This window comes from Salmo salar, chromosome ssa20, assembly GCF_905237065.1.
Source record: "Salmo salar chromosome ssa20, Ssal_v3.1, whole genome shotgun sequence".
Classification (NCBI taxonomy): Eukaryota; Metazoa; Chordata; class Actinopteri; order Salmoniformes; family Salmonidae; genus Salmo; species Salmo salar.
This window is the reverse complement of record NC_059461.1, coordinates 1,029,169-1,052,870: the sequence shown is the minus strand read 5'-3', so window position 1 is coordinate 1,052,870 and position 23,702 is coordinate 1,029,169. Positions and strand designations below refer to the sequence as shown.

The following is a 23,702-nucleotide window of genomic DNA, read 5'->3' as shown; positions in this document are numbered from 1 at the left end:
TCATGTGAAATCCATAGATTAGGATTTTAATTAATGTATTTCATTTGACTGATATGAACTGTAAAATCTTGAAATTGTTGCATGATGAGTTTATATATTTGTTCACTGTATATTCTTCTTACTATAAAATCATATAATATAGAATAATGGCACAGGACTTCTTGTCAGCTAAATAAATAAGCCTACAGCCTATGGCATGGAACATAGCCAGATAACATACAGTAGGCCAACTCCTATTCTGTTCTTTTGAAATACATTTTCTTCATATAATGTTCCTTTAGACCTGACTAAAATAAATAAGTGGTGACATCAATAAATTTAATAGGTGACATCAATAAGGGATCATAGCTTTCAGCTGGGTTAACCTGGTCAGTCTATGGCATGGAAAGAGCTGGTGTTCCTAATGTTTGTACACTCAGTGTGTAGGCTGCCATTGTACACAGCTATCCTGTACCTTTCTCATAGGATCTTAATTCGAGCCAGTTTGCAACAGCAGGAAAACAATCCTGCAGCAACAGAAAGTGTGAATTATTATGTGGATTATAATGAATGTACATTTTTGCAGGGGTTGATACATTTTTTGTTAGGGCAAACCCAAATCATGTCTGAAATTTCAAAGTGGAAATTACAAAATTTAGAACCCTTTTTAAAAATCAAATACACTACAAGTTTGCATGTCCTGCTAAGCAGAAATATTCTTATCTACAAAGAAGTTATCAAATTAAGATCCTGCATCTGTACTCTATGCCTTTTTGTATTCTATGGGGTGCACAACACAGCATATGTCCGGCCAAATGTGGCCTGCAAGCCATTTATTGTGTGGCCCACCATACATTAAATAATTATGAATTGTGCACCATTTTCTGGCCCCTTGGATCATGTCAATATATGTAATTGGCCCCTTTGTCAAATTAGTGAAACCCTAATCCTGTATCTTTCTTATTCACTTTGTCTCATTGTTTTTAGGAAGTGATGGTGATTGTGATTGTGAGCTTCTCCCGCCTTCAAAGGGAGACCCTGGCCTCGTGGGGATTCCGGGATTACCAGGGTTACCAGGACTTTGTGGGGCACCAGGCCTGAGGGGCAACATTGGTTTTCCCGGAGACATAGGAAGAAGTGGGGCAGACGTGAGTATCATTGTCAGTGTTCTAACTAAGACCAAGAGTTTTTCCTGACCCTGTGAGCGGATCAGGAAAAAATATATTTTTATTTAACCTTTATTTTGACAGGGTCATGCTGAGACCAAGATCTCTTTTACAGATGAGCCCTGTATACACATCAATGGACATCAATATACACTATACACATCAATATACAGTGCATTCGGAAAGAATTCAGACCCCTTGACTTTTTTCACATTTTGTTACATTACAGCCTTATTCTAAAATGTGTTAAATCGTTTTTTCCCTCATCAATTCTATACACAATACCCCATAATGACAAAGCAAAAACAGGTTTTCAGAAATGTTTGCAAATCTATAAAAAAATGAAATAATTAAATATAACATTTACATAAGTATTCAGACCCTTTACTCAGTACTTTGCTGAAGTGTCATTCGCAGTAATTACAGCATCGAGTCTTCTTGAGTATGACGCTACAAGCTTGGCACGCCTGTATTTGGGGAGTTTCTCCCATTCTTCTCCCATTCTTTTCTCCCGATCCTCTCAAGCTCTGTCAGGTTGGATGGAGAGCGTCGCTGTACAGCTATTTTAAGGTCTCACTAGAGATGTTCAATCGGGTTCATGTCCGGGCTCTGGTTGGGCCACTCAAGCACTTTGAGACTTGTCCCAAAGCTACTCCTGCGTTGTCTTGGCCAGGTCGTTGTCGTGTTGGAAGGTAAAACCATCGCCCCACTCAGGTCCTGAGCGCTCTGGAACAGGTTTTCATCAAGGATCACTCTGTACTTTGCGGCGTTCATCTTTGCCTCAATCCTGACTAGTCTCCCAGTCCCTGCCGCTGAAAAACATCCCCACAGCATGATGCTGCTACCACCATGCTTCACCGTAGGGATGGTGCCATGTTTCGTCCAGACGTGACACTTGACATTCAGGCCAAAGAGTCCAATCTTGCTTTCATCAGACCAGAGAATTTTGTTTATCATTGTCTGAGAGTCCTTTAGGTGCCTTTTGGCAAACTCCAAGCGGGCTGTTATGTGCCTTTTACTGAGGAGTGGCTTCCGTCTGGCTACTCTACCATAAAGGCCTGAATGGTAGAGTGCTGCATATATGGTTGTCCTTCTGGAATGTTCTCCCATCTCCACAGAGGAACTCTGGAGCTCTGTCACAGTGACCATCGGGTTCTTGGTCACCTCTCTAACCAAGTTCCTTCTCCCCAGATTGCTCAGTTTGGCCGATTGCTCAGTTTCAAAACTTCTTCCATTTAAGAATGATGGAGACCACTGTGTTCTTGGGGACCTTCAACGCTGAAGAAATGTTTGGGTACCCTTTCCCAGATCTGTGCCTCGACACAATCTTGTCTCTGCGCTCTACGGACAATTCATTCGACCTCATGGGTTGGTTTTTGCTCTGACTTCCACTGTCAACTATGGAACCTTATATTGGCAGGTGTGTGCCTTTCCAAATCATGTCCAAACAATTGAATTTACCACAGGTGGACTCCAATCAAGTTGTAGAAACATCTCAAGGATGATCAATGGAGTCTCATAGCAAAGGGTCTGAATGGTATGTAAATAAAGTATCTGTTTTTTTATTTTTAATACATTTGCAAAAATATCTAAAAACCTGTTTTCGCTTTGGCATTATGCAGTATTGTGTGTAGATTGATGAGGAAAATATTTAACTTAATCCATTTTAATCAAATGCTTTCCAAATGCACTGTACACATCAATACACAAAAAGGAAAACACAATCATAGAAAACAAACACATTCTTCAGTAAAAAGGTCCTCAATCAGCCTTTTAATTGTCTTTGAGGCACCAATTAATCAACATTCTTTAGCCTTGGAAATTATTCCACAAGTAAGGTGCGGAAATAATAAAAGCAGATTTACCTAACTCAGTTTAGATCGAAAGGATCTCCAGTGTTATCCATCCCTGAGACTGGGTCTGGTATCTCGTACATCTGTAAGTTAACAATGAAGAAAGGTACAGCAGAACCTTATGCAGTAGGCCTTTATAAACAAATATAGTGCAATGCATCAATCTACGAGACTTCAAAGAGGGCCAGCCCACTTTCTGATACAGAATGTAGTGATGTGTACAGAACCTATCACCCTTAATAAAGCATAGTGCGTTATGATAAACTGCTTTCAATGGCTTCAATACAGTGGCAGCTGCATTCAAATAGAGAATATCGCCATATTTTAGAGCCAGTATGAATGTTAACTGCATTATTTGTTTTCTGCTATTTAATGACTGGCATGACCTATTCCTATAAAGGAAGCCCATTTTAATTCTTCATTTCTTAACTAACTCATCAACATGCTTTTTGAAAGATAGCTTTTCGTCAATCCAGATACTGAGTTATTTTTTGTGGGGGCACGATCAATGAGGGCACCAACCAATGTAAATATGCATGAATAATCAGATACATTTTTACATGATTTGGAGAATAACATATACTTGGTTTTACCGGCATTAAATACCAGTTTCAGTTCAACAAAGGCTTTCTGCAAAGCAATAAAGGCAGATTGAACCTCCAAAGGAGCCGGGTCAAACATGGGGGCAATAGCACACACAACAGTGTCATTTGGATACAGGTGTATGTTTTTAGTTTTTTTTGCAGATAGATCAACATTGTTTATATAGACAGTAAAAAGTACAGGACCTAAAATGGATCACCATGGGACACCTTTCTTCATTTCAAGGAAACCTAACTGAAAGCCATCAATATGTCAATAAAGAGGGCAGCACAGTGCCGAGTCAGCTTTTTTACCTGATTTCTCATCATAATGAGATCTTTAAGTTCTATAGAGAACCAAGGATTTGTTCTATTTTTAACTCTAAGGCGTTTAAAGCAAGCATGTTAGTCTGCTGGAGATATAACAATAGTTGAGAAAAGTTCAAGAGCCAATTCAGGTTCAGGCATGCAGCTGATAGAGGAGTAAAATAAAAATGTATCTTCATAATTATACAAGGATCAATGTTTTTATGTTTGTTATCTCTAATACATACAATAGGAAAGTTATCACTGATGTCATTAGAAAATACACCACTCAATAGGTACTTGTGGGGGTGGAAGTCAGGTTAAAGTCAAAACAAATATTCTTCAAATGATCAGAGGCCGGGGTAAGCCACAAAGTAAAAATCTCATAAAATAACTAAACTCAGATCACAGAAAAGGTTTAAAATATTCAGAATAGTATCAACCGCTTCCATCAGTGCAGCAAGGGGCGATCCCTACTACAAACAAATGCGTATTTTGGTGTGACGCCACAGCTACAACCAAACACAAACTTTTGGGGGATAGTGACACTTAGAGAACGAGTCGATTTCACATATGTGGCCACCACTCCCTCCTTTTCAGTCTATCACACCTGAAGATGTTGTAATCAGCAATTTCATTGTCCATATCCTTGATCGAACCCTTGAGCCAGATCTCCATGAGAACCAGAATATCAAGGCACAGATCATGCACCCTAGGCCCAGTAAAGTAAGCAAGATTTGGTTGCGTGGCCCCCCCCAAGTCGTGATCAAAACATTTTAGTGAGCTCCCTCTTGGCGGCGGAGAGAAAAATGTTAATGTCCTGCAATTCACAGGGCCCTATGTGCAGCATGTAGCCTGCCTATAGGCCAATTGGCACCTCTGGGACAACTCCTGCCCAACCATAACTGATCCTATAGTTGCAATGCTTAGCCAAGGCAATACACAACAAACAGAACCAGGTTAATGTTGAGTTGATAAAAACAAAATTATCAATTTTATAGGGCTTCCCAGGATTTGCAGGTGTCCGGGGTCCAAAAGGTCAGAAAGGTGACGTCTATCTATGCATTAAAGGTAAGGGTGACTTTTCATTGGTCGATTTTGAACATTCTATCTTGCCATTGGATGTATTCATACTGAACAAAAATATGAACGTAAAATGTAAAAATTGTTGGTCCCATGAGCTGAAATTAAAGATCCCTTAAGTTTTCCATATGCACAACAAGCGTATTGCTCTAACATTTTGTGGAGGAATTTGTTTACATCCCTGTTAGTGAGCATTTCTCCTTTGCCAAGATTATCCATCCATCTGACAGGTGTGGCATATCAAGAAGCTGATTTAACAGCATGCTCATTACACAGGTGCACCTTGTGCTGGGAACAGTAAAAGGCCACTTTAAAATGTGCCGTTTTGTCACATAACACAATACCACAGAATTGAATGTTCAGATAATTTTATGTTAATTTCTTTACCATAAGCTGCCTTCAACATCATGTTAGAGAATTTGGCAGTACATCCAACGGCATCACAACCGCAGACCACATGTAACCACGCCTGCCCAGGAACTCCACATCCGGCTTCCTCACCTGTGGGATCGTCTAAGGAGGGGTGGTGGTGCTGAGGAGTATTTATGTCTGTAATAAAGCTCTTTTGTGGGGAAAAACTTGTTCTGATTGGCTGGGCCTGGCTGCCAAGCGGGTGGGCCTATGACCTCTCAGGCCCACCCATGGCTGTACCCCTGGCCAGTCATGTGAAATCCATAGATTAGGGCCTAATGCATTTATTTCAATTGACTGATTTCCTTATATGAACTGTAACTCAGTCAAATCTTTGGAATTGTAGCATATTGCATTTATATATTTTTTCAGTATAAATACTAAATACCATCAATTATTTTATTATGTGTTGTTACACAATTCAACCCACATAATGCATTTATATATATTTAAAAAAAAGAATTAAACTTAAATTGAAAACCGTGAATATAATTATTATTATTATTTTTTAAATGAAACCAAATACTACTAATCAATTAACACTAATGGTGGCGTAGCTGGAATATTGTAATGGTTGTGAGTTCAAAGGTTGTGAGTTCAAATCCCAGATGACGACATGTTGAAGAGTAATTACTGTATATATGAACATTCACAATGAAGTCATGTGTGTCAAATATGTACAGTGAAAACATTGTATGTTAAGCACTGTTTGTGTAGTTGGGTGTCCCTAACCTTTCCAACAGACAAAGGTCTGTGAATGGATCAGTAGTTCACCAATCAGGGCTTGATGGGCTGGGCAACAGTAACAGACCCCTTGACATTTTCAACATTTTGTTATGTTGCAGCCTTATTCTAAAATTGATTAAATAAATTAAAATTCTCAGCAATCTACACACAGTATCCCATAATGACAAAGCTAAACAGGTTTTTAGAAATCTTTACTAATTTCTTAAATAGAAAAAACAGAAATCCCTTATTTGTTATGAGACTCGAAATTGAGTTCATATAAATCCTGTTTCCTTGAGATGTTTCTATAACTTGATTGCAGTCCACCTGTGTTAAATTCAATTGCTTGGACATGATTTGGAAAGGCACACACCTGTCTATATAAGATCCCACTGTTGACAGTGTATGTCAGAGCAAAAACCAAGCTATTAGGTCAAACGAATTGTCCCTAGAGCTCTGACACAGGAATGTGTCAAGGCACGGATCTGGGGAAGGTACCATAAAAAGGCCTGTAGCATTGAAGGTCCCTAAGAACACAGTGGCCTCCATCATTCTTAATGGAAGAAGTTTGGAACCACCAAGACTCTTCCTAGAGCTGGTCGCCTGGCCAAACTGAGCAATCGGGGGAGAAGGGCCTTGGTGAGGGAGGTGACCGAGAACCCAATGGTCACTCTGACAGAGCTCTAGAGTTCCTCTGTTGAGATGGGAGAACCTTCCAGAAGGACAACCATCTCTACAGCACTCCACCAATCAGGCCTTTATAGTAGAGTGGCCAGACGGAAGCCACTCCTCAGTAAAAGGCACATGACAGCTCGCTTGGATATTGCCAAAAAGCACCTAAAGGACTCTCAGACCATAAGAAACAAGATTCTCTGGTCTGATGAAACCAAGATTGGACTCTTTGGCCTGAATGCCAAGCATCACATCTGGAGGAAACCTGGCACCATCCTTACAGTGAAGCATGGTGGTGGCAGCATCATGCTGTGGGGATGTTTTTCAGCTGTAGGGACTGGGAGACTAGTCAGGATCGAGGCAAAGATGATTGGATTAAAGTACAGAGAGATCCTTGATGAAAACCTGCTCCAGAGTGCTCAGGACCTCAGACTGGGGTGAAGGTTCACCTTCCAACAGGACAATGACCCTAAGCACACAGCCAAGACAACGCACGGGTGGCTTCTGGACAAGTCTCTGAATTTCCTTGAGTGGCCCAGCCAGACCCCGGACTTGAACCCAATCGAACATCTCTGGAGAGACCTGAAAATAGCTGTGCAGCAACGCTCCCCATCCAACCTGACTGAGCTTGAGAGGATCTGCAGAGAGGAATGGGAGAAAGTTCCCAAATACAGGTGTGCCAAGCTTGTAGCGTAATTTTTGCTGGGGTATTGTGTGCAGATTGTTGAGGGGAAAAAAAACATTTTAATCAATTTTAGAATAAGGCTTTAACGTAACAAAATGTGGAAAAAGTCAGGGGTCTTAATACTTCGATGGCAGTGTATAATGAAATTAGGGTGCAGATGCCCAGGTAGGTGGGTAGAATTATTTTGGGGGGGGAATATTCCACCGGGTTACGTCCTGCCAACTGATACACTGAGTGTCCTGAGAACACCCTAAAAACATCCTGGCCTGGTCGTCAATGACAGAGGGAACTCTAGGCAAAAGACTCCTAGATCTAGAGAATGGCATGCTGGGATAGTGTCTCGCCATAACCCTAAAACGGGCCTAATATGAAGGTCACCAAATGTCCTTAGAATGTCCCCTGTCTGCTGGGAAGGTCCTTGTAATACTATTTTATTCTATCTCTGTTGAGGTATGAATCTTTTTGTGCACTGTAATCTTTTTGTGCGACCTGATTTATTTTGACCACTGGATGTGAGTTACAATGTAAGCGTGTAAAGTCTGGTTGGTTTCTAGGTGTGAAGGGAGACATTGGCCTCCCGGGGCCGGCTGGTCGTCCAGGCTTCACTGGAAGGAGAGGAGACGAAGGGAAGCCAGGTGCGCCTGGTGACGCCGGCCCAGAGGTGAGTCTACCAAGGTCATTAAGGTCACCAAAAGCCATATTCAAACTGTTAGTGATTTAGTTACATACAGAAGGAACTGGAACTAGGAGTCTGGCCCTAAGCATGGATCTAATGTTTCTTTAAGATGCCCAAATCCTCATCATAATGACATAGTGAGATTCTAAAACCTCCAACTTCAAGGTTTACTTTGTTACTCTTGGTCTGCAACAAGAAGTGAAGTGTGCCAATATTTATTGCCTGATGTATCCTTGACTAGGCTAGCCTACTAACATTACACAAAATTCAAAAAGACACATTTTCGCATACACATGTATGACCATATTCCAAGTTTTTGCCTGTTTGTTTCACAAACATCCATGTGATTTCACAGGAGTAAAGATGTAGGAGAATTATACAACATGTAAGTTTGTATTCGTACATCGTTAAAAAAAAGTGGATGACGCTCGTGGTCTTGTCAAATAACTGTAATTTACCCCTTACTGCTTTAACTAACTAGTGGCGGTAACACCAGAGATGGCAAAATACGATGACTGTGAGTTTGACATTCACTCAGGCAAGGTGTTTCTTTGAGGAAAAAACGCTTCACTGCTGGTCCTCGAGTCAAATAATGCATATGTGACAAAGTAGGTGATTGTTAAAAAAACATATAAAACGTTGTACATTTAGGTGTACACGTCCATGTAATATAGCCTATGCAATATGATTATTAGGTCCTAGCAGTGTGTTTGTCTACAAGGCTGAAGAAAGACGTATTAAATCCATTCTTAATCTACATTTTCAATCTGTTGGCTGCGCTTCCGTTCTCAACACACTAAAACAATAAATGTAATTCTACATTTCAAAGGGGAAAAAAACTAATGTGAGATTCAAACACTTTTGATTAACAGAATGTGCCATTGGACTTCTTTTAAGGACACTAATGAAAAAGTGTTGGTTCAACGTAAACTATTTAAATTGGCTGAAACGGAATTTGTTACCGGACAAAATAATTCTGATCAGCTGGTCGTACTTAGCATAGTGGCTAATTGTGCCAGGTTTGCCTATGAGAAAATCTAGCAGCTAGCCAATTTAGGCCAAAGGTCTAAAACTCCCGTCTAAGCAAAAGTTTGTGAGTATGGACTCATCTAGTAAAAGGCTGCGTTTCAAACACATAAAAGACACACCCTCCTCCACTTCAAATCAAATCAAAGTTTATTTGTCACGTGCGCCGAATACAAAAGTTGTAGACCTAACAGTGAAATGCTTACTTACAGGCTCTAACCAACAGTGCAAAAAAGGTATTAGGTGAACAGTAGGTCAGTAAAGAAATAAAAACAAAAGTAAAAAGACGGTGAAAAATAACAGTAGCGAGGCTATATACAGTAGTGAGGCTATAACAGTAACGAGGCTACATACAGGCACTGGTTGGTCGAGCCAATTGAGGTAGTATGTACATGAATGTATAGTTAAAGTGATTATGCATATATGGTATACATAGAGTAGCAGCAGCGTAAAAGAGGGGTGGGGGGGCGCACACAATGCAAATTCTGGGATTAAATCATTTTAGTTTCCTGAGGGGGAATAGGCTTTGTCATGCCCTCTTCACAACTGTCTTGGTGTGTTTGCACCATTCTAGTTTGTTGGTGATGTGGACACCAAGGGACTTGAAGCTCTCAACCTGCTCCACTATAGCCCCGTCGATGAGAATGGGGGCGTGCTCGGTCCTCCTTTTCCTGTAGTCCCAGTCATCTCCTTAGTCTTGGTTACGTTGAGGCATAGGTTGTTATTCTGGCACCACCCGGCCAGGTCTCTGACCTCCTCCCTATAGGCTGTCTCGTCGTTGTCGGTGATCAGGCCTACCACTGTTGTGTCGTCTGCAAACTTAACAATGGTGTTGGAGTCATGCCTGGCCATGCAGTCGTGGGTGAACAGGGAGTACAGGAAGGGACTAAGTACACACCCCTGAGGGGCCCCAGTGTTGAGGATCATCGTAGCAGATGTGTTGCTACCTACCCTCACCACCTGGGGGCAACCCGTCAGGAAGTCCAGGATCCAGTTGCAGAGGGAGGTGTTTAGTCCCAGGATCCTTAGCTTATTGATGAACTTTGAGGGTACTATGGTGTTGAACGCTGAGCTGTAGTCAATGAATAGCATTCTCACATAGGTGTTCCTTTTGTCCAGGTGGGAAAGGGCAGTGTGGAGTGCAATAGAGATTCCATCATCTGTGGATCTGTTTGGGCGGTATGCAAATTGAAGTGCGTCTAGGGTTTCTGGGATAATGGTGTTGATGTGAGCTATTACCAGCTTTTCAAAGCACTTCATGGCTACGGACGTGAGTGCTACGTGTCTGTAGTCATTTAGGCAGGTTGTCTTCGTGTTCTTGGGCACAGGGGCTATGGTGGTCTTCTTGAAACATGTTGGTATTACAGACTCAGATAGGGACATGTTGAAAATGTCAGTGAAGACACCTGCCAGTTGGTCAGCACATGCCCGGAGCACACATCCTGGTAATCCATCTGGCCCCGCAGCCTTGTGAATGTTGACCTGTTTAAAGGTCTTACGTCGGCTACGGAGAGCGTGATCACACAGTGGTCCGGAACAGCTGATCCTCTCATGCATGCCTCAATGTTGCTTGCCTCGAAACGAGCATAGAAGTGATTTAGCCCTTCTGGTAGGCTCGTGTCACTGGGCAGCTCGCGGCTGTGCTTCCCTTTGTAATCTGTAATAGTTTACAAGCCCTGCCACATAAGACGAGCATCAGAGCCGGTGTAGTATGATTCAATCTTAGCCCTGTATTGACGCTTTGACTGTTTGATGGTTCGTCGCAGGGCATAGCAGGAATTCTTATAAACTTCCGGGTTAGAGTCCCGCACCTTGAAAGCGGCAGCTCTACCCTTTAGCTTGGTGCAAATGTTGCCTGTAATCCATGGCTTCTGGTTGGGGTATGTACGTACTGTGGGGAAAACGTCCTCGATGCACTTATTGATAAAGTGACTGATGTGGTGTACTCCTCAATGCCATCGGAAGAATCCCGGAACGTGTTCCAGTCTGTGATAGTAAAACAGTCCAGTCCTAAAACAGTCCACTTTTTTATAGGCCGAGTCACCGGTGCTTCCTGCTTTAATTTTTGCTTGTAAGCAGGAATAAGGAGTATAGAGTTGTGGTCGGATTTACCAAATGGAGGGCGAGGGAGAGCTTTGTACGCATCTCTGTGTGTGGAGTACAGGTGATCTACAATTTTTTCCCCTCTGGTTGCACATTTAACATGTTGATAGAAATTAGGTAGAACTCATTTAAGTTTCCCTGCGTTAAAGTCTCCGGCCACTAGGAGCGCCGCCTCTGGGTGAGTGGTTTCCTGTTTGCTTATTTCCTTATACAGCTGACTGAGTGCTGTCTTAGTGCCAGCATCCGTCTGTGGTGGTAAATAAACAGCTTAGAAAAGTATAGCTGAAAACTCTAGGCAAGTAGTGTGGCCTGCAATTTATCACAAGATACTCTACTTCAGGCGAGCAAAATCTAGACTTCCTTAGATTTCGTGCACCAGCTGTTGTTTACAAATATGCACAGACCGTCCCCCCTCGTTTTACCGGAGTGTGCTGTTCTATCTTGTCGGTGCAGCGTATATCCCGCTAGCTGAATATCCATGTCATCATTCAGCCACGATTCTGTGAAACATAGGATATTACAGTTTTTGATTTCCCGTTGGTAGGATATTTGTGATCGTACCTCGTCTAATTTATTGTCCAGTGATTGCACGTTGGCGAGTAATATTGACGGTAAGCTTTCCCACTCGCCTTCTGCGGATCCTCACGAGGCATCCCGCTCTGTGTCCTCTGTACCTGCTTCTCTTCCTCTTGCAAATAACTGGAATGTTGGCCTTGTCGGGTGTACGGAGAATGTCCTGTGCGTCCTGCTTGTTGAAGACAAAATCTTCGTCTAATGCAAGGTAAATGATCGCTGTCCTGATATCCAGAAGCTCTTTTTTGCCATAAGATACGGTGGCAGAAACATTATGTACAAAATAAGTTACAAATAACGCAAAAAAACCACATAATAGCGCAATTGGTTGGGCGCCCGTAAAACTGCTGCCATTTCTTCCGGCGCCATTTTCAGATTTGGGGGAATCCCCTTGGCCATCTTTGAGGTCGGTCCAAACAATTAGCTAAGCAAGTGTACAATTCTGTTCGCTCTGGGGCCTGAAACACCCCATAATTCAATTTGCGATGATTGCACATCCACTAAGAAAAGTCAGCCAAAACTTAAAACCAACATCAATATGGAGAAGTCAACATACACGTGTAAGTAAAAACGAATGTAAATAAGTTCGAAATTGTGCTACAAATGCACATGACGGCACAAACACATATCGTAAAAGTAATGATAGTTCGATTTACCTGATATTGTCAGGTGGCTAGTATTCGATGATGCGGATGTGTTGTCTTCTAGCCAAGATACGAAATGCAATCATAATTGACTGTAGCGCATATAAAGCACACACAACAGCTACCGGTGGTTCCATGATGACTGAAAACACAACCGTGGGACGAACGAGTGACGAATATCCTGGCAAGAGCTGTCCATTTAAAATGTATTGATTCTTCCCTCACCCTGCAAGTGTCAACTCATCATACGTCATGATACGTCATCAGAAGTGTCCACTTAATTTTAGGGCTAAGGGGAGATAGTGTGTCTTTTCTGTATTTGGAATGCAGCCTAAGTTTGATTGGTTCCACTCAGGGTGACAGTTACTCAGGATTCCCCGGTGAGCGAGGGTATCCAGGTTATGATGGGCCAAAGGGGCTTGCTGGACCCGTCGGCCCCCCAGGACCTGATGTGATTGGGGCAGTGGGGGAACGGGGACTCCCAGGTGACCAGGGACCTCCAGGATTCAGGGGATCTCCTGGGCTCAAAGGAGTCAGGGGTAAGGAGCTTGTCAGTGTGTGTGAAACACAAAGACAGATCAGGGTTGGAAATCAGCATTCATTACTCTTGGTCATAAATTACCTATTTATTAGTTATTTTTGTGTATGTATTATTACACTTTTAAAACATTATGCAAGACATCCTGTTTGTCCTCCTCACCCTACCCAATGCCGCCTCTCTCTTGTGCAGGTGACACCCTACCCTGCATACCCAGTAACCCTGGTGCCCCAGGACAGAAAGGCGATTCCGGATGCCCAGGTAAAACTTATAAGAAAGTATAACTTTCTTATTGTGGTAATGTTTCAGCATTTCGGCATGCCTACAGGCCTACTGTCTTTGAATAAATAAATGAATTGTATTTGACAATAAAAAATCCACAAAGTTGCCTCAGCCATGTGAATATAACAATACACACATAAAGAATTATCATGGGTAAACACCATTTTTATTTAACCTTTATTTAAGCAGGGAGTCATGATGAGACCACAGCGTCTTTTGCAGATGAGCCCAGCATGAACACGCTACTAAACAACAATTACTCTATACATACACTACCGTTCAAAAGTTTGTGGTCACTTAGACATGTCCTTGTTTTTGAAAGAAAAGCACATTTTTTTGGTCTATTAAAATAACATCAAATTGATCAAAAATACTGTGTAGACATTGTTTATGTTGTAAATGACTATTGTAGCTGGAAACGGCTGATTTTTTTATGGAGTATCTACATAGGCGTACAGAGGCCCATTATCAGCAACCATCACTCCTGTGTTCCAATAGCACATTGTGTTAGCTAATCCAAGTTGATCATTTTTTAAAGGCTAATTGAGCATTACAAAATTATTTTGCAATTATGTTAGCACAGCTGAAAACTGTTGTTTTGCTTAAAGAAGCAATACAACTGGCCTTCTTTAGACTAGTTGAGTATTTGGAGCATCAGCATTTGTGGGTTCGATTACAGGCTCAAAATAGCCAGAAACAAAGACTTTCTTCTGAAACTCATCAGTCTATTCTTGTTCTGAAAAATTAGAGCTATTCGATGCGAGAAATTACTAAGAAACTGAAGATCTCCTACAACGCTAGGTACCACTCCCTTCACAGAACAGCGCAAACTGGCTCTAACCAGAATAGAAACAGGAGTGGGAGGCCTCGGTGCACAACTGAGCAAGAGGACAAGTACATTAGAGTGTCTAGTTTGAGAAACAGACGCCTCACAAGTCCCCAACTGGCAGCTTCATTAAATAGTACCCGCAAAATACCAGTCTCAACGTCAACAGTGAAGAGGCGACTCCGTGATGCTGGCCTTCTTGGCAGAGTTCCTCTGTCCAGTATTTGTGTTCTTTTGCCCATCTTAATCTTTTCTTTTTATTGGCCAGTCTGAGATATGTTTTTTTCTTTGCAACTCTGCCTAGAAGGCCAGCATCCCGGAGTCGCCTCTTCACTGTTGATGTTGAGACTGGAGTTTTGCTGGTACTATTTAATGAAGCTGCCAGTTGAGGACTTGTGAGGCGTCTGTTTCTCAAACTAGCAGGGGTTGGGCAAAAATAATTCATCAGAGTTATTTCATTGTGATAATCTTTTCACGTGTTCTAATAGTGAGCAAAGAGAAATGTGCCAGATTGAATGGTACAGGTTGAATGGTATGGGTTGAGTATGCCAGTTGAATATACACTTAATTTATAATAACAGGCACTAACTCTCAAAACAGGTTGGCACTGAACATGTTGTGACACTTTTCTCCTTTTTTGTCTAGGGCTGAACGGAGAGTCAGGACCCCCCGGGTATCTTGGAGCTTTGGGCCCGGACGGGGTGAAGGGAGAGAAAGGAGACTTTGGGCTGTCTGGCCCACCTGGACCCATAGGTAGAAATATGATTAAAAAAATGTACCATTAGAGAATATTACTGCCTGATTAAGTGCCTTCTCTCCATTCTGCTTTACTCACTAGAGATTGAGGCTTTACAATGGGGACAAACATATCACAAATAGGGGGTGCTTATATTTTTACAAGTGTTTTTTGTATATCCCTGAGACACCTTCGGAGGATGGGGTCCCAGCTAGGGATGTGACATTATTGACACCGACCCTGGAGCAATTAGAGTTAAGTGCCTTGCTCAAGGGCACAGCGGCAGATTCCTCACATAGTTGGCTCAGGGATTCGAACTAACGACCTTTTCGGTTACTGGCCCAACCGCTAGGTTACCTGTCGTCCAATTTTTTTTATAGGGGGTAGATCAGCTTTAAAATTCAGATAAAATGTGGCTTCCATCAGTGTAATTGTCTGCATCATTTCCAATCCCCCCTTTACAGTGCATTCGGGAAAGTATTCAGACCCTTTACCTTTTTCCAGATTTTGTTACATTACAGCCTTATTCTAAAATGGATTAAATAAAAATTAGTGTCATCAATCTATACACAATACCCCATAATGACAAAGCGGAAACAGGTTTTTAGAAATGTTTGCAAATGTATTAAAAACAGAAATACCTTATTTGCATAAGTATTCATGCCCTTTGCTATGAGACTCGAAATTGAGCTCAGGTGCATCCTGTTTCGATTGATGATCCTTGATGTTTCTAAAACTTGATTGGAGTCCACCTGTGGTAAATTAAATTGATTGGACATGATTTGGAAAGGCATACACCTGTCTATATAAAGTTCCACATTTGACAGTGCATGTCAGAGCAAAAACCAAGTACTGATGTCACGGTTGTCGTAGGGTAAAGACCAAGACGCAGCGGAAAAAATATATACTCATCTTCTTTTTATTTGGTGAAGAAAGAAAACACGAATACGTATACAGAAAAACACAAACGAACTGGACAGTCTTGTCAGGCACACAGCTAAACAAGCACAATCTCCAACAAAAACCCATGAAAAACAAACTCCTAATTATAGGACCCTCAATCAGAGGCAACAATAACCAGCTGCCTCCAATTGAATTTCCAACCCCAATTAACTACACATAGAAATACAAAAGACTAGATAGAACATAGACTAACAAACCCCGAACCACATAAACCAAACACCCCTCTACCTAAATACATAGCCCAAACCACATGAAACAAACACCCCCTGCCACGTCCTGACCAAACTCTAATAACAAATAACCCCTATTACTGGTCAGGACGTGACAGTACCCCCCCCCCAAAGGTGCAGACCCCGGATGCTCCTCACACAAATAACCAAAAATAACCCCCAAAAAATTTATCCCAAATCTAAAGGGAGGGAAGGGAGGGTGGCTGCCGTCACCGACGTCTCCTGTGCTACACCCCCCCTCCCCAAACCTCCTACAGTGGAGGTGGCTTAGGCTCAGGCCTTAATCCCCTTCCGGACCAAACCACCCCCACTGCATACCTCTGCCTGAGGCCAGTCACTGAAGACCCTGGACTGGGCTCTGGGAGCTCTGGACTGTAGGGCGACTCTAGGAGCTCTGGACTGTAGGCAGACTCTAGGAGCTCTGGACTGTAGGCAGACTCTAGGAGCTCTGGACTGTAGGCAGACTCACTCGGTTCCGGACTGTAGGCAGACTCACTCGGTTCCGGACTGTAGGCAGACTCACTCGGTTCCGGACTGTAGGCCCTCTCACTCGGTGCCGGACTGTAGGCCGTCTCTCTCGGTGCCGGACTGTAGGCCGTCTCACTCGGTTCCGGACAGTAGGCAGTCTCACTCGGTTCCGGACAGTAGGCCGTCTCACTCGGTTCCGGACAGTAGGCCGTCTCACTCGGTTCCGGACAGTAGGCCGTCTCACTCGGTTCCGGACTAGACACTGTTGCCGGACACTCTGGACGAGGTACTGTTGCCGGACACTCTGGACGAGGTACTGTTGCCGGACACTCTGGACGAGGTACTGTTGCCGGACACTCTGGACTGGGACTGGGCTGATGCACTGGAAGCCTAATGCGTGGGGCTGGTAGTGGAAGTACCAGACTGGGGACACGCACCTCAGGGCTAGTGCGGGGAGCAGGAACAGTACGAGTTGGACTGGGCTGACGCACTGGAAGCCTGGTGCGTGGTGCTGGTTTAGGGGACGCCAGACTACACACCTCAGGGTCAGCACGAGAAGCAAGAACTGGATCCCATGGGACATGGGTAAGCACTGGAGGTCTGGAGCGCACCTCATGCACAACCCGTCCTGGCTGGATGGAAATAGCAGCCCTGCACAGACGGAGTGCTGGTACAGGGCGAACTGGGCTGTGCAGAGGCCTGATGGTTGCCGTGCGTAGAGCAGGCGTAGGGTAGCCTGGGCCTAGGAGGCGCACTGGTGGCCAGATGCGTTGTGCAGGCATCCTCCTTCCAGGCTGGATGCCTACTCTAGCACGGCACTTGCGAGGGGCTGGGATCGCTCGCACCGGACTGTGCGTGCGCATAGGTGAGATCGTGCGCACTTCCGCATACTCCGGCGCTCTCCCCTCCAGTTGCTTCCCATAATAAGCACGGGGAGCTGGCTTAGGGCTCACCCTTGGCCCAGCCAAACTACCCGTGTGCCCTCCAAAAAAATATTATTGGGTGTGCCTCTCATGCGTTCCCATCGGCGCGTACACAGCTTCATACCAGCGCCTCTCCGCCTTGGCTGCCTCTATCTCCTCCGATGGGCGACGATATTCCCCAGCCTGGTGCCAAGGTCCAGCCCCGTCCAGAATTTCCTCCCATGTCCATGATTCTACTGGGCAATGTTGCTGCTCCCTTCTCCGCTGCTTGGTCCGTGGGAGATTCTGTCACGGTTGTCGTAGGGTAAAGACCAAGACGCAGCGGGAAAATATATACTCATCTTCTTTTTATTTGGTGAAGAAGGAAAACACGAATACGTATACAGAAAAACACAAACGAACTGGACAGTCTTGTCAGGCACACAGCTAAACAAGCACAATCTCCCACAAAAACCCATGAAAAACAAACTCCTAATTATAGGACCCTCAATCAGAGGCAACAATAACCAGCTGCCTCCAATTTAATTTCCAACCCCAATTAACTACACATAGAAATACAAAAGACTAGATAGAACATAGAAAATATACTAACATAGAACATAGACTAACAAACCCCGAACCACATAAACCAAACACCCCTCTACCTAAATACATAGCCCAAACCACATGAAACAAACACCCCCTGCCACGTCCTGACCAAACTATAATAACATATAATCCCTATTACTGGTCAGGACGTGACAACTGATGTCGAAGGAATTGTCCATAGAGCTCTGAGACAGGATTGTGTCGAGGCACCGATCTGGGGAAGTGTACCAAAAAATGTCTGCAGCATTGACGGTCCCCAAGAACACAGTTGCCTCCATCATTTTTAAATGGAAGAAGTTTGGAACCACCAAGACTCTTCCTAGAGCTGGCCGCCCAGGCAAACTGAGCAATCGGGGGAAATGGCCTTGGTCAGGGAGGTGACCAAGAACCCGATGGTCACTCTGACAGAGCTCTAGCATTCCTCTGTGGAGATGGGAGAACCTTCCAGAAGGACAACCATTTCTGCAGTACTCCACCAATCAGGTGTTTATGGTAGAGTGGCCAGACGGAAGCCACTCCTCATTAAAAAGTACATGACAGCCTGCTTGGAGTTTGCCAGAAGGCACCTAAAAGACTCTCAGACCATAAGAAACAAGATTCTCTGGTCTGATGAAACCAAGATTGAACTCTTTGGCCTGAATGCCAAGCGTCACATCTGGAAGAAACCTGGCACCATCCCTACAGTGAAGCATGGTGGTGGCAGCATCATGCTATGGGGATGTTTTTCAGCGGCAAAGACTGGGAGACTATTTAGGACCGAGGGAAATATGAACGGAGCCGAGTACAGAGAGATCCTTGATGAAAACCTGCTCCAGAGTACTCAGGACCTCAGACTGCGGTGAAGGTTCAACTTCCAACAGGACAATGACCCTAAGCACACAGCAAAGACAATGCAGGAGTGGCTTTGGGACAAGTCTCTGAATGTCCTTGAGTAGCCCAACCAGATCCTGGACTTGAACCTGATTGAACATCTCTTGAGAGACCTGAAAATAGCTGTATAGCAATGCTCCCAATCCAACCTGACAGAGCATGAGAGGATCTGCAGAGAAGAATGGGAGAAACTCCCCAAAAACAGGTGTGCCAAACTTGTAGCATCATACCCAAGAAGACTCGAGGCTGTAATCGCTGCCAAAGGTGCTTCAACAAAGTACTGAGAAAAGGGTCTGAATACTTATGTAAATGTATTGTTTTTAATAAATTTGCAAACAAAAAAACAAAAAAAAAGTTTTTGCTTTGTCCATTATGGGGTATTGTGTGTACATTGAGTAGGGAAAATAACAATTTAATCAATTTTAGAATAAGGCTGTAACATAACAAAATGTGGAAAAAGTCAAGGGGTCTGAATACTTTCTGAATGCTTTGTAAATAGGCCCATTTAATTATGTCTGCCTTGCCATTCCAAATACATTTTTGAGTTTGCTAACATAATTTAAAAACAAGTCACTAAGTGTAGGCAAGGCCATAAGCAAATAGGTAAACTAGGAAATGACTAAAGAGTTGATGATGGGGATTTTTTGCACAAATAGACAGGTATTTTCCTTTCCTTGGTAGCAAGATCTTATTTCTATTAAAATGTATTGTAGTGAGAGAATTTCTTTATTTTTGGGATATGAATATGTCCACTTGACCATTTTATTGGTAATCTACACGCTAATGTAAAAGTTTTTTTGGGGGGGATCCAATAGGTAATATAGTACACATCATAATTTGGTTGTAACCCAGAGAGGTTAGAAAAATGATCTAACTCCTCTATGAGGCTGTGGAGGGATCGAAATTGTGGATTTAAACGAAAACATGAATCATCAACGTACAATGACACCTTTGTTTTTAAACCTTGGATTTCTATCCCCTTGATATTATTGTTGGCTCTGATATGAATAGCTAACATTTCGATGGCCATAAAAAATAGATATGCTGATAGGGGACAACTTTGTTTTACTCATCTTGACAGTTTAATACTTTCTGAGAAGTAGCCATTATTTACTATATTACACCTAGAGTTACTGTACATACCTTTAACCCATTGTGTAAGAGATTTTCCTAAATTGAAATATTCCAGGCCTTTATATATAAAATCCAGTCGTACTAGCTATGAATACCAGGCCTGGTTCCCCAGATTTTTCATAGTGTTCTATTGTTTCCAGTACTTGACTTATATTATCGCCAATGTATCGTCCATGTAAAAAAGCTGTCTGATTAGGATGAAAAATATCCGACAATCCGTTTTTAATTCTATGCAGTATGCTAGACAGAGAGTGTTTCATCTTATCTTATAACCCTAACCCCCACTGGTTAAGACCGTTGGAGTACCTCTGCCCGGAATGTTGGCAGTCAATCTTTTTTTGTGCTCACCCAGAATTTGGTCATCAGCCTAGTAATAATACTTCAGACCAAAAGTTGGCAATAGTGTTGCTTTCTTAAAGGACCAATGCAGCTGTTGTTTTTTTTAAATCTCAATACAATATAAATTCTGGGAGTACCAAGGCAGGATTTGGCTCTATGCCTTATGGTGAGCTCGGCTCCATGCTCACCATCCCTACCTGTTCAAGTGCTACTATTCAAGTGCTTTGATCAGGAAAACAATTCCAAAGTTAATTTGTTAGTAATTTGTCCAGCAGAGGTCTATGTTTTGAAAGCAACTTGGCATTGAGGAAAGCACTGAGACCATGGCGGGGATGAGTGGGATATTGCATATGAAACACAGGATTTCATGAAACGTTATATAAGCTTCTGGTCTTTGTTTGGATCAGACTGCTCTGCAATTTTGACACAAGCCTTGATGTGTCGGTGTCTTGCATAACATTACTAGTATCGCCGTAATTTGCTAGCTAGCACAACATACTGTATATACTGGTTTAATATTAATGTTACTAGCTAAAGTGGCTAGATAGCTAGCTTATGGAGGAAACATTTAGTGTTCAGCATTGTGTGCACTTGCTGCACTTACCATCCCATTCATTTCATATGAAGTATGACTGGCTCAGCTAGCAAGCTAACGTAAGCTAGATAGCTTATGGGGATTTTTGTGCACGTATCAATATAATATAATATAATGTTCTGTCAAGCACAAAACTCCTTAGCTAGATGTAAAATATGGAACCAATATGTAACTAAGACTTGGTCTAGATTTATTTATTTTTTTTCAGAGGTTTTATGCAGATTTATTGTTTTAGTTTAAGATCAATTCTGGCAGTGGCGCAGATGAAAGGGGGTGGATGTCACCGGGAAAAGTACCCTATTTTCTTCTTCTCGTTGTTGCTCCTTTCATGCTTTCTGATTAGCTCAAAGTCAAGTTGACAACCAGGCTGATTCTACATTGAAACCAGTTGTTCTAGCAAGTGAAGGAATGGCCCTCTACCGTGCAGGCCAACAATCTTGGTGGTGTGTTCGTACCTTAAGACACTGTGCTTTGTTGTATGTAACATTCCACACAACAATATAAGTTAATTTAATTGAATTAAAGCTTACACTAGATACATGTTCTCTCTTTCCCTACCCCAGGCTCAGTGGGGTGTGTTGGAGACTCTGGAGAGGCTGGTGCTGAGGGTCTGAGCTACGACGGAGCTGCCGGCTCTCCTGGCTTCCGAGGGTTTCCAGGACTGAAGGGCCCATTAGGGGACTCTGTCCCTGGTGCTCCAGGACCTATGGGCCTCAAGGGCGTAGTGGGGCTGTCGGGGCCCAAAGGAGTGCCAGGTCCACCCGGTCCAATTGGATTAACAGGTACCACAAATAAGCGACATTAAATTGATTAAAGATTTTGCAACGTCTGCTTTATGTATGAGGTAGTTTGTTCCATATTACAGCTGACAGTCTTATAATGTGTACAGTCATATGCCTCTCAACTGGTCAGAGAAACCAGAAACTACCAGAAACTACCAAAACACCAGAAGCTATCAACAAAAATGGAATAGTTTTAGTTCATTATGTATGATCTCAGAGAGGGTTGACTTGTCTTCTCTAGGTGCTGCGGGGCTTCCTGGTACACCGGGAAGAAAGGGGGAGCAGGGAGAGAGTGGTGCCACAGGCAGATATGGGGCCCCAGGGCCCACCCCTGAACAGTGTGTAAAGGGGGCCACAGGCCTTCAAGGATCCATGGGACTAATAGGAGACATAGGCCCTCCAGGTAGGTCATACTGACAATAGCAGCTTTTCAAATCAGGAAGAAAATAAAAACTTTTGTGCGTAGTAGGGAATTTCTGTTTAGGTCTGCCTCATTGGGTAATATCATAATTCTGTGTGCGTTTGTCAGGTTACGCAGGCGAGAAGGGTGATAACGGAGAGGAGGGTCTGTCCGGCACGGGTCCTAAAGGAGCTGCAGGGAAACCGGGCTCTCCAGGGTTTTTTGGGTACCGTGGAGCCCAGGGCCCCGTGGGGACATTAGGGGACCCTGGCATACCCGGGGCCCAAGGGCAGAAAGGTGAGAGACACCAAATCACACTACATAGTCTATGATAAGTAGTATGAATGAACATGAGCATTCATTCTAAGTGGTTTGCAAGTATGGACATTGGAATGTAGTCCATGGGGACATCTGGGGTCCCAGCCAATGCAACAAACATTAGCATTAGCATCCATTATGTCCTATGTGTGCAGCCAGAGCTGAGCTGATATCCAATATGGCGTCCTGTGTTCAGGTATAATAGGGGTACCTGGTAGGGATGGGTCAGTGGGTGGTCCAGGGAGGAGTGGAGCACTAGGACCCCCGGGAAGGAAAGGAGAGAGGGGCTTCGACGGTCAACGAGGCTTACCAGGAGATGAGGGCCTCAAAGGAGAAAAGGGTATGTGAATAAAGTCAACATAGAAATCACACATTATTCAATGCAGTGCTCGTTAAAACAAAGGCAATGTCTCTGATCAAGAGTTTGTAGATGCACCATTTTTGCATAATATTGGAGTGCAGTTGAGAATCTTCAATATCCCCCTAGTTGCGTTGCAGCAAGTTGTCAAAATACATTCAAATAGCATACATTTAACATTCTACTGTGTACTATTTGTAGAGATGTGATTGTAAGAGAGATGGTCTAACTTTTCCATCTGTTCCAGGAAGAAAAGGTGTCCCCGGAGTCGCAGGAGTCACCAACTTCATTCCTATCAAAGGACGAACAGGAGCTCCTGGACCCCCAGGTCTGGATGGCTTCACTGGTCCAAGAGGTGAGAGAAAGGCTACAATCAACATGTAATCTCACTAGTCTTAATATACAGTTCCTTTAGAAAGTATTCATACCCCTTGACTTATTCCAGATTTCGTTGTTTTACAGCCTGAATTCAAAATCGATAAAATGTATGTTTTTCTGTCACCCATCTACTACACACAATAATCCTCCATAATGACAAAGTGAAAACGTGTTTTTAGAAATTGTTACAAATTTATTGAAAATGAAATGCAGAAATATCTAATTTACATACAGTTGAAGTCGGAAGTTAACATACACCTTAGCCAAATACATTTAAACTCAGTTTTTCATAATTCCTGACATTTAATCCTCGTAAAAATTCCCAGTCTTAGGTCAGTTAGGATCACCACTTTATTTTAAGAATGTGAAATGTCAAAATAATAATAGAGAGAATTATTTATTTCAGCTTTTATTACTTTCATCACATTCTCAGTGGGTCAGAAGTTTATTTGGGCTGCAGTTTCTGATTCTGGTAACTCTAATGAACTTG

General features: G+C 43.0%; 1 protein-coding gene across 7 annotated transcripts in view; it reads left to right on the top strand.

Moving 5' to 3' along the window:
* col4a4 (collagen, type IV, alpha 4) overlaps positions 1–23,702 on the top strand; it is a 241,645-nt gene that overhangs the window by 152,267 nt on the left and 65,676 nt on the right. For all 7 annotated transcript variants that reach the window (XM_045704243.1, XM_014159949.2, XM_014159950.2 and 4 more), the window contains 11 exons: positions 967–1,127; positions 4,887–4,956; positions 8,017–8,123; positions 12,840–13,023; positions 13,215–13,283; positions 14,776–14,883; positions 21,540–21,758; positions 22,000–22,161; positions 22,288–22,455; positions 22,673–22,816; positions 23,082–23,189. In XM_045704243.1, the coding sequence (XP_045560199.1) occupies positions 967–1,127; positions 4,887–4,956; positions 8,017–8,123; positions 12,840–13,023; positions 13,215–13,283; positions 14,776–14,883; positions 21,540–21,758; positions 22,000–22,161; positions 22,288–22,455; positions 22,673–22,816; positions 23,082–23,189 (1,500 nt within the window). The remainder of the gene's footprint in view (positions 1–966; positions 1,128–4,886; positions 4,957–8,016; positions 8,124–12,839; positions 13,024–13,214; positions 13,284–14,775; positions 14,884–21,539; positions 21,759–21,999; positions 22,162–22,287; positions 22,456–22,672; positions 22,817–23,081; positions 23,190–23,702) is intronic.